Genomic DNA, 14,399 nt, shown 5'->3' with positions numbered 1-14,399 from the left:
ACTATAATGCGCTCATGGGAGGGGTGGACTTCAATGACCAGATGTTGGCTCCCTATTTAGTTTCCCGCAGAACCAGACGCTGGTATAAGAAGGTGTCTGTATATTTAATTCAATTGGCGCTGTATAATAGTTTTGTTCTCTACAGTAAGGCTGGGAGAACACGATCCTTCCTCAAATTCCAGGAAGAGATCATCGAGAACCTCCTATATCCAGAAGGTTCCGTGGCCCCATCCACCAGTGTAGTTAGCCGTCTACACGAGCGACATTTCCCCAGTGTCGTTGCTGGTACCTCAACCCAACCGCCACCCCGAAAAAAATGTTGTGTCTGTACCAGGAGTGGAATAAGGCGTGACACCCGCTATTTCTGTCCTGACTGTCCTGACCACCCTGCCCTATGCTTTGGTGAGTGTTTCCGGAAGTACCACACACAGGTACACCTAGCATAGGGATTGCATCTCACAGGACAGGCACACAGGGCTATTAGGGCCCTTTTACTCACAGCTGCTGCAAACCTCTCCTTTCACCTGGGATAAAGTGCATAACGTACTTCGCCACATCTTTGGGCGATTTGCGCTTTGCACATTGTCCCATGGGGAAGGAGAGGTTTGTTCTATAAAGGTAAAAAAACTAAACAAAAAAAAAATTACCGGTAAGTAAAAAAAGTTAATATGTTCTGTTCTAAAGTTAATAAATTTATTGCGTTGCGGCCTGGTTTTTTCTTTTTTGTTTTGTTTTTTTTACCTTCCAGGTGGACCAACCGATCGACTAGCTGCAGCACTGATGTGCATTCTGACAGAAGCATTGCGCTGCTGTCAGATTACACAAGATTTCTCCTCTGCAGTAAAAGATACGTTTGCAGAGGCATATGAGCTGAGGAGGTGGCGGTGTTCATATACTTTGGCAAACACTTTGTATATATAAAAAAAAAAAAAAAAATCCCGGCAATGATTTATTCATCCACATCGATTGATGTGAATGGAGAAATCTGGTTTGCCAGGGCATACGAGCTAAGTGGGTATGGATGTTGGGCGGAGCTCCTATGTCCTGGCAGACGCCTTTCCCCTCCTTTTTCTTTTTTTGGCAGAGATTTTTTCATCCACATTGATCGATGCGAATGAAGAAATCTGTGCCGTTCATTTTTTTCTTTCAGCCCAGAGGCTGAACGGAAAAAAAAAAATCTCATTACCTGTATGCTCAATATAAGGAGAATAGCAGAAACTCCTAATGCTGGGCATACATGTAATGATTACAGAGACCCTCAAATGCCCGGGCAGTACAAACACCCCACAAATAACACCATTTTGGAAAGAAGACACCCCAAGGTATTCGCTGAGGGGCATATTGAGTCCATGAAAGATTGAAATTTTTGGCCCAAGTTAGCGGAAAGGGAGACTTTGTGAGAAAAAAATCAAAAAAATCAATTTCCGCTAACTTGTGGCAAATTATTTTTTTTTCTATGAACTCGCCATGCCCCTCATTGAATACCTTGGGGTGTCTTCTTTCCAAAATGGGGTCACATGTGGGGTATTTATACTGCCCTGGCATTTTAGGGGCCCCAAAGCGTGAGAAGAAGTCTGGTATCCAAATGTCTAAAATGCCCTCCTAAAAGGAATTTGGGCCCCTTTGCCCACCTAGGCTGCAAAAAAGTGTCACACATGTGGTATCTCCGTATTCAGGAGAAGTTGGGGAATGTGTTTTGGGGTGTCATTTTACATATACCCATGCTGGGTAAGATAAATATCTTGGTCAAATGCCAACTTTGTATAAAAAATGGGAAAAGTTGTCTTTTCGCAAGATATTTCTCTCACCCAGCATGGGTATATGTAAAATGACACCCCAAAACACATTCCCCAACTTCTCCTGAATACGGAGATACCACATGTGTGACACTTTTTTGCAGCCTAGGTGGGCAAAGGGGCCCACATTCCAAAGAGCACCTTTCGGATTTCACAGGTCATTTACCTACTTATCACACATTTGGGCCCCTAGAATGCCAGGGCAGTATAACTACCCCACAAGTGACCCATTTTGGAAAGAAGACACCCCAAGGTATTCCGTGAGGGGCATGGCGAGTTCCTAGAATTTTTTATTTTTTGTCACAAGTTAGTGGAAAATGATGATTTTTTATTTTATTTTTTCTTACAAAGTCTCATATTCCACTAACTTGTGACAAAAAATAAAAACTTCCATGAACTCACTATGCCCATCAGCGAATACCTTGGGGTGTCTTCTTTCCAAAATGGGGTCACTTGTGGGGTAGTTATACTGCCCTGGCATTCTAGGGGCCCAAATGTGTGGTAAGGAGTTTGAAATCAAATTCTGTAAAAAATGACCGGTGAAATCCGAAAGGTGCTCTTTGGAATATGGGCCCCTTTGCCCACCTAGGCTGCAAAAAAGTGTCACACATGTGGTATCTCCGTATTCAGGAGAAGTTGGGGAATGTGTTTTGGGGTGTCATTTTACATATACCCATGCTGGGTGAGAGAAATATCTTGGCAAAAGACAACTTTTCCCATTTTTTTATACAAAGTTGGCATTTGACCAAGATATTTATCTCACCCAGCATGGGTATATGTAAAATGACACCCCAAAACACATTCCCCAACTTCTCCTGAATACGGAGATAACCCTTGTGTGACACTTTTTTGCAGCCTAGGTGGGCAAAGGGGCCCACATTCCAAAGAGCACCTTTCGGATTTCACCGGCCATTTATTACAGAATTTGATTCCAAACTCCTTACCACACATTTGGGCCCCTAGAATGCCAGGGCAGTATAGCTACCCCACAAGTGACCCCATTTTGGAAAGAAGACACCCCAAGGTATTCGCTGATGGGCATAGTGAGTTCATAGAACTTTTATTTTTTGTCACAAGTTAGTGGAATATGAGACTTTGTAAGAAAAAAAAAAACATCATTTTCCGCTAACTTGTGACAAAAAATAAAAAGTTCTATGAACTCACTATGCCCATCGGTGAATACCTTAGGGTGTCTACTTTCCGAAATGGGGTCATTTGTGGGGTGTTTGTACTGTCTGGCCATTGTAGAACCTCAGGAAACATGACAGGTGCTCATAAAGTCAGAGCTGCTTCAAAAAGCGGAAATTCACATTTTTGTACCATAGTTTGTAAACGCTATAACTTTTACCCAAACCATTTTTTTTTTTTACCCAAACATTTTTTTTTTATCAAAGACATGTAGAACAATAAATTTAGAGCAAAATTTATATATGGATGTCGTTTTTTTTTTGCAAAATTTTACAACTGAAAGTGAAAAATGTCATTTTTTTGCAAAAAAATCGTTAAATTTCGATTAATAACAAAAAAAGTAAAAATGTCAGCAGCAATGAAATACCACCAAATGAAAGCTCTATTAGTGAGAAGAAAAGGAGGTAAAATTCATTTGGGTGGTAAGTTGCATGACCGAGCAATAAACGGTGAAAGTAGTGTAGGTCAGAAGTGTAAAAAGTGGCCTGGTCTTTCAGGGTGTTTTAGCCATAGGGGCTGAGGTGGATACACAAGACACAATAGAAAATGGATCTGTGCCCCATTGACTTTCAATGGAGTTCATGACGGATCCGACTTGGCTATGTTAAAGATAATACAACCGGATGCGTTCATAACGGATGCAGATGGTTGTATTATCATGATGGAAGCGTTTTTGGTGATCCATGACGGATCCAGCAAAAATGCTGGTGTGAAAGTAGCCTAATGTGTAGCGTTTTTCTCAGCTACTGTCGGTTGTTTTGACAGAGGTACCGCAGGTTGAGATCATGAAAATTTTCAGACACAACTTACAATTGCTTAATGGGTTTTTGTCATCAGAAAAATCGTTATGTAGCTGTCTGACATTAGCGATGTGCTAATGTCAGCAGAACATAACCGTATGACTTCTATCTTCCTGCCTGCCGCCGTTCACCCTAAATGTGGGGTGTTGCTGCAGCACCTAGAGGCTCCGTCCTCTCACTGTTTGGTACGCCCTTGTAAAGGTAATTGCCATCCTCGGTCTCCTCTGTGCTTCGCATATCCGTCCATTTTAGTATTAGGCACAGGCGCAGTGAGTGAAGGACGCAGCAGGCGAGTGCCAAACGGTGAGAGGACGGAGCCTCTAGGTGCTGCAGCAACGCCCCGCTAGCTCCTAGAGGCTCATTTGCATATTATAAAGGTCATTATTTAGCGCGAACGGCGGCAGGCAGGGAGATATAAGTCATACAGTTATATTCTGCTGACATTAGCACATCGCTAATGTCAGCCAGCTACATAACGATTTTTTTGATGACCGAAACACTTTAAAAAAACAAATTTATGCTCACCCCTTTCTCCAGCGCTGTGCTGGTCCACTACCTCTTGGGCTCGTTTCACACTGTGAAACAGCCAGCGGGAATTCTTTTGTATCCGGCACTGATGGATAGTACCTTTCCCCACCGGAGCCCATTGACTATAATAGGACCCAGCAGGGATCTAACCTGTTTCCAATATTAGTGCCGGGATTCTGCTTTTACAAAAACCGCTGCTAATGCTGGAAACAGGCCAGATCCCTGGCGGGTCACATGATAGTCAGTCAATGGGGCCTGGCGGTGATCTGTCCCTGTCCGGCTATGCTACGATGAACTCTGGCAGGCTGTTCCTCTGCCAGAATATTTTAGCGCTAGTGTGAAACTAACCATAGCAAACATCAGAGGCGACGTGCCAGGATACTACACGTGACTGCTGCAGCCAAACACTGTCCCCAGCAGTGTACTATTCCGGGTGGTCTACAATCATTCCTCGGCTGTAGCCTGCTGAAGACAGTGATTGGCAGCAGTGGTCCTGTGACATATCCCAGCGCTTCACCCCTGCTGTTTGTAAACAAGCAGCGGCAGCAGAATCAGATCAGTGCTGCAGAGAATGGCGTAAGAGAGGAGTGAGTATTAATTTTTTTTTAAAGCCATACTTTTAGTTTTTCATTTATCTCAAACAACCCTTTAATAGAATAGACCATACCTGGTTGGAATAGGATTTTATTACCTGTTTTTCCCTTTTAAAGGATAGCTACAGTATTTCTGTACTGAGTGCTTAGTGCTGGAAGTTACAGGCCTGATCCTGAGGCATCACTGCATCGTTTCCGCTCTTAGCTCATGGGTACAGATCACCATATTAGTTAATTAAGCATATACATGTAACGTAAATGCTGCTGTTTAGGCCAGCTAGCCTGCGTATGTTATGAATAGTGAAGGATCCATATGAAGGTGCACAGGTCAGACCACATATAGATTGTGGAAGTAATGCTTTAAATTTGTGAATTTGACACGTCTGGTTGATTTAACACTATTTTTGACAAGCTGGCAACTCAGGTGAGTGTCCTTTCTCCCTAAGGATTCAGCTGAACCTGTGCGGACAGAGAAATAAGGTAAAAACAAACCGCTGGTGGTGCTGATACATTTTATTGAATAACTCAATGGTTGTATAAAATTGTAATTGCATGCAATTACAAATATATTCAGATCCAGGTGCTGGTTTGAAAACTGCTGAATATTTTTCATGTGACAACCCCTTTAGGCCCCCTGCACACGATCAGGATTGCGTGCGGATTTTCCGCGCGGATTTGCGTGCGGAAAATCCGCACCGTAGGTCATGTCCATTGTATTCTATGAGAATTTGAAATTCTCAATGCACACGATGCGGATTTTTTCCGTGCGGATTTTGACCTGCGGTGCGGATTTTAAAATCCGCGACATGTCAATTAATTTTTTTTTTCCTGACCGGATTTTCTTCATTCACTTAGTGAAATCCGCATGCGGAAAATCCGCACCGAATCCGCACCAAATCCGCACGCAAATCCGTATGCAAATCCGCACCAATTAATGCGGATTGACCGCACGGATTTGCCTGCGAACACCTGCGGATTTCAGTGCGGATTCTCCGCACATGAATCCTGATCGTGTGCATGTAGCCTAAATGTCTAAAAAAGAGACATGCAGCAGATATGTATTTTGGTGCTTTATGTTTTTATAGTAAAAATAAGGCCAAGTTTATTTCATGACATTTTTATTATTGCTCTTCTGCTTCCTAGGAGCCATGATAATGACGATGCAACAAAAAGAAAAGTGAATTTGGTTTTTGAAAAAATCCAGACCTTAAAATCTCGAGCATCCACAGTGCAGGTAAGTAATCCCGCAGCTTTCACTTTAGTGTTTGCACTGCTTGAGATGTTTATATTGCTTCTCCTAATGAGCTTTTTATTATATGGAGGTTTCCAGATATATTGTAATTGTGGAGCTTTACTTTTACAAAGGATAGTCAATATTAACTTACCCTTAAGTACTGGAGAACAATAGCATGAACTGACCATCTCCAATATCCCGGCACATTGGTTCTTCTCTTTCCCCATTACAGGATCATTGGTTTATTTTTTAATTTTCTGCACTTATAGAGCGCTACTATATTCTGCAGCGCTTTACAGACATTAGCATTAACCTGTCCCCACTGGGGCTCGCAATCTACCGGTAAGTTCCCTATCAATATGTCTTTGGAGTGTGGGAGGAAACCGGAGTACCCGGAGGAAGCCCAGACAAACATGGGGAGAACATACAAACTCCATGCAAATGGTGACCAGGGTCAGATTCGAATCTAGGACCCCAGCGCTGCAAGGCACCAGTGCTAACCACTGAGCCACCGTGCTGCCTTCATTACGCCAATGTGGTCTTTTTTTAATTTTCTTATGAGCCGTGACCAGCTGAGTCTGCAATAAAAAAATGGAAGCCTGAATAGAACACAAATATTTGACTTTCCTAAGTATGGAAGTTCTTTTTTATTATCTTAATCCCAGTCTCATGACTGCCTATGGGAGCAGATTAAATACTAAATTTGAAGGCTGCTTAGAACATGCTCAGAGCCATGTGATTTATTTAGCTGAAATTTACCATGTGGCCTTAAAATTAATAAGTGAACTGTGAATTTACAATTCTCGCATTGTTCCTGGGAGTGTATGGTTCCTATTATATGTACATGTGGAATGAATGAATGTCCACACAGCAAAATTTTCTAATGGATTTCAACACGTACTTTGTGCCAGAATCATCAAATTAACGGCCCATTGCTTGCGATGAGACGTTAACATTGACATTCATAGGTTCAAGGATTTTTAGGTTTAGCAGCAGTTGTTTATGCGAGTCTTCAGCAGAAGTCTGTCAACTTTGGATTTCTACTGCAAATAATTTTTTGGAAAAACATACCCCAGTATCTATTTATTGATATGTATTTGCTTTTCTGACATCCTGCCTTGTGAATGTTACTAGGCTTGACTGATCTTTTTATTTTGTTGCTTTGTGTGACGGACAGTGTTAATAGAACAATATGCATTTACTATTTCCTGATGGGTGATAGAGGATTTAATATGGCACCTTATGTTCTCTGTCACTTTTTTTTTTTTCCTTTCTTTTAAGTGTAATTTTTTCTGTGTATTCTACTTCCTTTTCTGGCTCTTTAAAGAGGACCTTTCATCTGGCAAAACATTGTGAACAAAGTGTCATGATCTGTACAGCGCGCCCAGGGATCTCACTGCACTTACTATTATCCCTCGGCGCCCTTCCGTTCTCCTGCTATGCCCTCCGGAATGTTCGGTCACTTGGTTATAGTAGGAGGAGTCTGCCCTTGTTCTCCTGGGCGTCTTCTTCTCCCAGGCTGTGAGCTCTGCACTGCGATTGGCCAGCGCTACATCCTGGGGGAAGGAGATGCCCAGGAGAACAAGGGCAGACTCCTCCTACTATAACCAAGTCCCCTAAGTCTCCGCCTACTATAACCAAGTGACCTCCTTCTATGCCCTCCGGTATGTACGAACGGAGCGGCGCCCAGGGATAATAGTAAGTGCAGTGAGATCCCTGGGTGCCGCTGTACAGATCATGACACTTAGTTCACAATGTTTTGCCAGATGAAAGGTCCTCTTTAACTTCCTCCTTTGTTTGGCCTTTCAGCACAGCAAACAGTCTCACATAAAGGGAATTTATTACCATGATATTGCACGATTATCTGCTTCAATACATGGGTAATACTGGAGATAAGTCCAGCTCACAATTTTTTTTTTTTTGTCTTCACACATACTGGGTTACGTACCAGCTGAACCCTAACCCGTTCATCTGTCTCATCATCAAGTAAAATCAGGCAATTGACTAATATTACAGTACATTTAATTGGGCTGGTTGTATCAGTTTTTCAGTGCAATTTGTGGAACATAGAAGAGCATTTATTACGCTCTTTCCACCACTATTGTTGCATCAAAAAGTCACAGATTCTGGCGCACGCCATATTTGTTCAAGAATTAGCAACTTTTCAAGCTTCTCACAACTTTTCTAAAGTGGTGAGGAAAGGGGCAGGGTTTAGCCAGAGTCTTTCTTCAGAAACTGGCGTAGGTTATAGCTGAAGTCTACGCCAGCCCCGGGTTGGCAAAGATTTGAGTTTCTGACTCACATTTTAATAAGAGGCACGTGCGCAAAGTGAATCAAGAGTGTATGGGAATGCCAGTCTTGATAAATGACCCTCATTGTCTCCGTTTTTGAAAATGACGGCAAAAGAATTGTGAATACAATGTCACGTGCCAGTCACATGTCTAACACAGGGGCAGATTGGGAACTGAAAGTGGCCCTGAAAAGAAAAAAAAGAAAAAAAAAGTTGCCCCGTGTTGTAGGATCGTCTAAATTGACAGGAGGCTGGGTAACATAAGTAAGAGGGATCAGCAATACCATAGAGCAAAATACCATATACCACAGTGCAGCACAATACAGGGTGGGCCATTTATATGGCTACACCTTAATAAAATGGGAATGGTTGGTGATATTAACTTCCTGTTTGTGGCACATTAGTATATGTGAGGGGAGAAACTTTTCAAGATGGGTGGTGACCATGGCGGCCATTTTGAAGTCGGACATTTTGAATAGTGTTGAGCGAACTTCTGTTTTAAGTTCGGCGTCTAAAGTTCGGCTTCCAGTTAGCGAAGAATCCCGATATGGATTCCGAATTCCGTTGTGGTCCGTGGTAGCGGAATCAATAATCGGCCATTATTGATTCAGCTACCACGGATCCCAACGGAATTCGGAATCCATATCGGGATTCTTCGCTAACCGGAAGCCGAACTTTAGACGCCGAACTTAAAACAGAAGTTCGCTCAACACTAATTTTGAAAACAACTTTTGTTTTTTCAATAGGAAGAGGGTCATGTGACACATCAAACTTATTGGGAATTTCACAAGAAAAACAATGGTGTGCTTGGTTTTAACGTAACTTTATTCTTTCATGAGTTATTTACAAGTTTCTGACCACTTATAAAATGTGTTCAATGTGCTGCCCATTGTGTTGGATTGTCAATGCAACCCTCTTCTCCCACTCTTCACACACTGATAGCAATACCGCAGGAGAAATGCTAGCACAGGCTTCCAGTATCCATAGTTTCAGGTGCTGCACATTTCGTATCTTCACAGCATAGACAATTGCCTTCAGATGACCCCAAAGATAAAAGTCTAAGGGGGTCAGATCGGGAGACCTTGGGGACCATTCAACTGGCCCACGACGACCAATCCACTTTCCAGGAAACTGTTCATCTAGGAATGCTCGGACCTGACACCCATAATGTGGTGGTGCACCATCTTGCTGGAAAAACTCAGGGAACGTGCCAGCTTCAGTGCATAAAGAGGGAAACACATCATCATGTAGCAATTTCGCATATCCAGTGGCCTTGAGGTTTCCATTGATGAAGAATGGCCCCACTATCTTTGTACCCCATATACCACACCATACCATCAATTTTTTTGTTCCAACAGTCTTGGAGGGATCTACCCAATGTGGGTTAGTGTCAGACCAATAGCGGTGGTTTTGTTTGTTAACTTCGCCATTCACATAAAAGTTTGCCTCATCACTGAACAAAATCTTCTGCGTAAACTGAGGGTCCTGTTCCAATTTTTGTTTTGCCCATTCTGCAAATTCAGTGCGCCGATCTGGGTCCTCCTCGTTGAGATGCTGCAGTAGCTGGAGTTTGTAAGGGTGCCATTTGTGAGTAGCTAATATCCGCCGAAGGGATGTTCGACTAATGCCACTCTCCAGTGACATGCGGCGAGTGCTACGCTGTGGACTCTTGCTGAATGAAGCTAGGACAGCCACTGATGTTTCTTCATTAGAGACAGATTTCATGCGTCCCCATTTTGGCAAATCCAACACCGAACCAGTTTCACGAAACTTAGCAAGCAGTTTGCTAACTGTAGCATGGGAGATGGGTGGTCTCGTAGGGTGTCTTGCATTGAAATCTGCTGCAATGACCCGGTTACTGCGTTCACCAGACATCAACACAATTTCTATCCGCTCCTCACGTGTTAACCTCGGCGACATGTCAATGGCTGTAAACAAAGAGAAACTTGTAAATAACTCATGAAAGAATAAAGTTACGTTAAAACCAAGCACACCATTGTTTTTAGTGTGAAATTCCCAATAAGTTTGATGTCTCACATGACCCTCTTCCTATTGAAAAAACAAAAGTTGGATTCCAAATAGCCGACTTCAAAATGGCCGCCATGGTCACCACCCATCTTAAAAAAGTTTCCCCCCTCACATATACTAATGTGCCACAAACAGGAAGTTAATATCACCAACCATTCCCATTTTATTAAGGTGTATCCATATAAATGGCCCACCCTGTATATTGCACCAAAAGCTTTCCCTCTGTGTTAGCCCTCAAAATCTGCCATTTCCTGTTCTCGTCCTCCTCCTCCTCAGATTAAGATATGGAGGGGGGCTTAGGAGGTGAGATGCAGGCCATAATTGAATTCAGGAGGACATGTGCGGTCACTGGTCGGGTACATGGGTGCCTGATTCTCACACTGTTAATTACCACTGAGAGCTCAATATGTACCCAGCCAGTGGCAGAGATGAGGACTTGGGTGGCCCCCTGGGCATCGACCCACCAGGAAATTTCCCTTTAAGGTCTATGGCCATTCCGACCTTGCCCTAACATCAGTGTTGCTTGCCTGATCTTTTTTTATTCGCCACATGATTAACAAAGTGTAGATTTCTATAAATGAGGGGTGCTTGGTTTGGATGTCACAGTGTTTGTGCATTTTACAAATTCAAATCACAGTTGTAATAGAAAAAAAAACACTCCTAGTCAATATAAATAGATGATAAAAGGAATACATGCTAGCTTATACTAACCTTATGTTTTGTGATATTATGTATTACATTAAAATGCGGAAATGTTTTTTGTGCACCGTTTTCTTAAGAGTTCCACTCCACTGTTACGCTTTTTCCCTTGTGTCGTGATAATGTAAATCTTGCTATAATGCAATTGTTTCATTAGAGTAATACCTTATGTACGACAGCTATTCCAAATGTAAACCTGCTGCAAAGGAAACCTATTTCTACTCACAGCTGTGTACATGAGACAAAGTATATATATATTTTTTCCAGACCCCAGACCCAACAACTGAAATAAAGCTTTTGTCGGATCAGAAAAATGAACTTGAAAAGAAGGTTGTCACCCTCCAGAGAAAACTTGATGCCCATATTAAGGTAGTAAACCCTAGGTCCATTGTATATTACCATATGATATACACTGTAAACAGATCTCATGACACGTATGTAAATTATGAGAAATCTTTTTAAAGAGCTTTTGCTTGCATCATTCCTGTTCATCCTCCTGTAAATGTATGAATTCATTCACAACTGAGTGTTACCATTCTGCTTCCCTTAACCCCTTAAGGACACAGCCTTTTTACACCTTAGGACCAGGCCATTTTTTGAAAATCTGACCAGAGTCCCTTTAAGTGCTGATAACTTTAAAACGCTTTGACTTATCCAGGCCGTTCTGAGATTGTTTTTTCGTCACATATTGTACTTCATGACACTGGTAAAATGAAGTCAAAAAAATTATTTTTTTTGCACCAAAAAATACCTAATTTAACAAAAAATTTGGAAAAATTTGCAAATTTCAAAGTTTCAGTTTCTCTACTTCTGTAATACATAGTAATACCCCCAAAAATTGTGATGACTTTACATTCCCCATATGTCTACTTCATGTTAGAATTGATTTGGGAATGATATTTTATTTTTTGGGGATGTTATAAGGCTTAGAAGTTTAGAAGCAAATCTTGAAATTTTTCAGAAATTTACAAAAACTCAATTTTTAGGGACCCGTTCAGGTCTCAAGTCACTTTGCGAGGCTTACATTATAGAAACCACCCAAAAATGACCCCATCTAAGAAACTACACCCCTCAAGGTATTCAAAACTGATTTTGCATACGTTGTTAACCCTTTAGGTGTTGCACAAGAGTTATTGGCAAATGGGGAGGAAATTTGAGAATTTCATTTTTTTGTCTAATTTTTCATTTTAACCCATTTTTTCCACTAACAAATCAAGGGTTAACAGCCAAACAAGACTGTATCTTTATTGCCCTGACTCTGCCGTTTACAGAAACACCCAATATGTGGCCGTAAACTACTGTACGGTCACACAGCGGGGCGTAGAGTGAAAGGTGCGCCGTATGGTTTTTGGAGGGCTGATTTTTATGGACTGGTTTATTTACACCATGTCCCATTTGAAGCCCCCTGATGCACCCCTAGAGGAGAAACTCCCTAAAAGTGACCCCATCTAAGAAACTACACCCCTCAAGCTATTCAAAACTGATTTTACATACATCGTTAACCCTTTAGGTGTTGCACAGGAGTTATTGGCAAATGGCGATGAAATTTGAGAATTTCATTTTTTTGCCTAATTTTCCATTTTAACCCATTTTTTCCACTAACAAAGCAAGGGTTAACAGCCAAACAAGACTGTATCTTTATTGCCCTGACTCTGCTGTTTACAGAAACACCCCATATGTGGCCGTAAACTACTGTACGGGCACACAGCGGGGCGTAGAGTGAAAGGTGCGCCGTTTGGTTTTTGGAGGGCTGATTTTGCTGGACTGTTTTTTTGGCACCATGTCCCATTTGAAGCCCCCCTGATGCACCCCTGGAGTAGAAACTCCATAAAAGTGACCCCATCTAAGAAACTACACCCCTCAAGGTATTCAAAACTGATTTTACAAACTTTGTTAACCCTTTAGGTGTTGCAAAAGATTTAATGGAAAATAGATACAATTTCAAAATTTCACTTTTTTGGCAGATTTTCCATTTTAATATTTTTTTTCCAGTTACAAAGCAAGGGTTAACAGCCAAACAAAACTCATTATTTATGGCCCTGATTCTGTAGTTTACAGAAACACCCCATATGTGGTCGTAAACTGCTGTACGGGCACACGGCAGGGCGCAGAAGGAAAGGAACGCCATACGGTTTTTGGAAGGCAGATTTTGCTGGACAGTTTTTTTTTACACCATGTCCCATTTGAAGCCCCCCTGATGCACCCCTAGAGTAGAAACTCCAAAAAAGTGACCCCATTTTAGAAACTACGGGATAGGGTGGCAGTTTTGTTGGTACTAGTTTAGGGTACATATGATTTTTGGTTGCTCTATATTACACTTTTTGTGCGGCAAGGTAACAAGAAATAGATTTTTTGGCACGTTTTTATTTTTTGTTATTGACAACATTCATCTGACAGGTTAGATCATGTGGTAATTTTATAGAGCAGGTTGTCACGGACGTGGCGATACCTAATATGTATACTATTTTTTTTATTTATGTAAGTTTTACACAATGATTTCATTTTTAAAACAAAAAAAATGTTTTAGTGTCTCCATAGTCTAAGAGCCATAGTTTTTTCAGTTTTTGGGCGATTATCTTAAGTAGGGTCTCATTTTTTGCGGGATGAAATGACGGTTTGATTGGCATCTATTTTGGGGTGCATATGACTTTTTGATTGCTTGCTATTACACTTTTTGTGACGTAAGATGACAAAAAATGGCTTTTTTTACACCGTTTTTATTTTAATTTTTTTACGGTGGTCATCTGAGGGGTTAGATCATGTGATATTTTTATAGAGCCGGTCGATACGGACGCGGCGATACCTAATATGTATACTTTTTTTTTTATTTATGTAAGTTTTACACAATGATTTCATTTTTGAAACAAAAAAAATCATGTTTTAGTGTTTCCATAGTCTAAGAGCCATAGTTTTTTCAGTTTTTGGGCGATTATCTTGGGTAGGGTATGATTTTTGCGGGATGAGATGACGGTTTGATTGGTACTATTTTGGCGTACATGCGACTTTTTTGATCACTTTTATTACCTTTTTTGGGAAGTAAGGTGGGCAAAATTTCAATTTCATCATAGTTTTTTATTTTTTATTTTTATGGCGTTCACCGTTCGGGTAAAGTAACATAACCGTTTTATAGATCAGGTCGTTACGGACGCGGCGATACCAAACATGTGTAGGGAATTTTATTTTTTTCATTTTTAATCAGTGATAAATGTGTTTTTTGATTTTTACTTTTTTTTCACTTTTTTT

General features: G+C 41.3%; 1 protein-coding gene across 5 annotated transcripts in view; it reads left to right on the top strand.

The window, feature by feature from the left end:
- Positions 1 to 14,399, top strand: part of CGNL1 (cingulin like 1) — a 175,479-nt gene that overhangs the window by 78,227 nt on the left and 82,853 nt on the right. For all 5 annotated transcript variants that reach the window (XM_040413897.1, XM_040413895.1, XM_040413896.1 and 2 more), the window contains exons 4-5: positions 6,049 to 6,139; positions 11,424 to 11,525. In XM_040413897.1, the coding sequence (XP_040269831.1) occupies positions 6,049 to 6,139; positions 11,424 to 11,525 (193 nt within the window). The remainder of the gene's footprint in view (positions 1 to 6,048; positions 6,140 to 11,423; positions 11,526 to 14,399) is intronic.

This window comes from Bufo bufo, chromosome 1, assembly GCF_905171765.1.
Source record: "Bufo bufo chromosome 1, aBufBuf1.1, whole genome shotgun sequence".
In the NCBI taxonomy this organism is placed as follows: domain Eukaryota; kingdom Metazoa; phylum Chordata; class Amphibia; order Anura; family Bufonidae; genus Bufo; species Bufo bufo.
The sequence above is the reverse complement of the archived record's forward strand: the minus strand, read 5'-3'. Positions and strand labels throughout refer to the sequence as shown.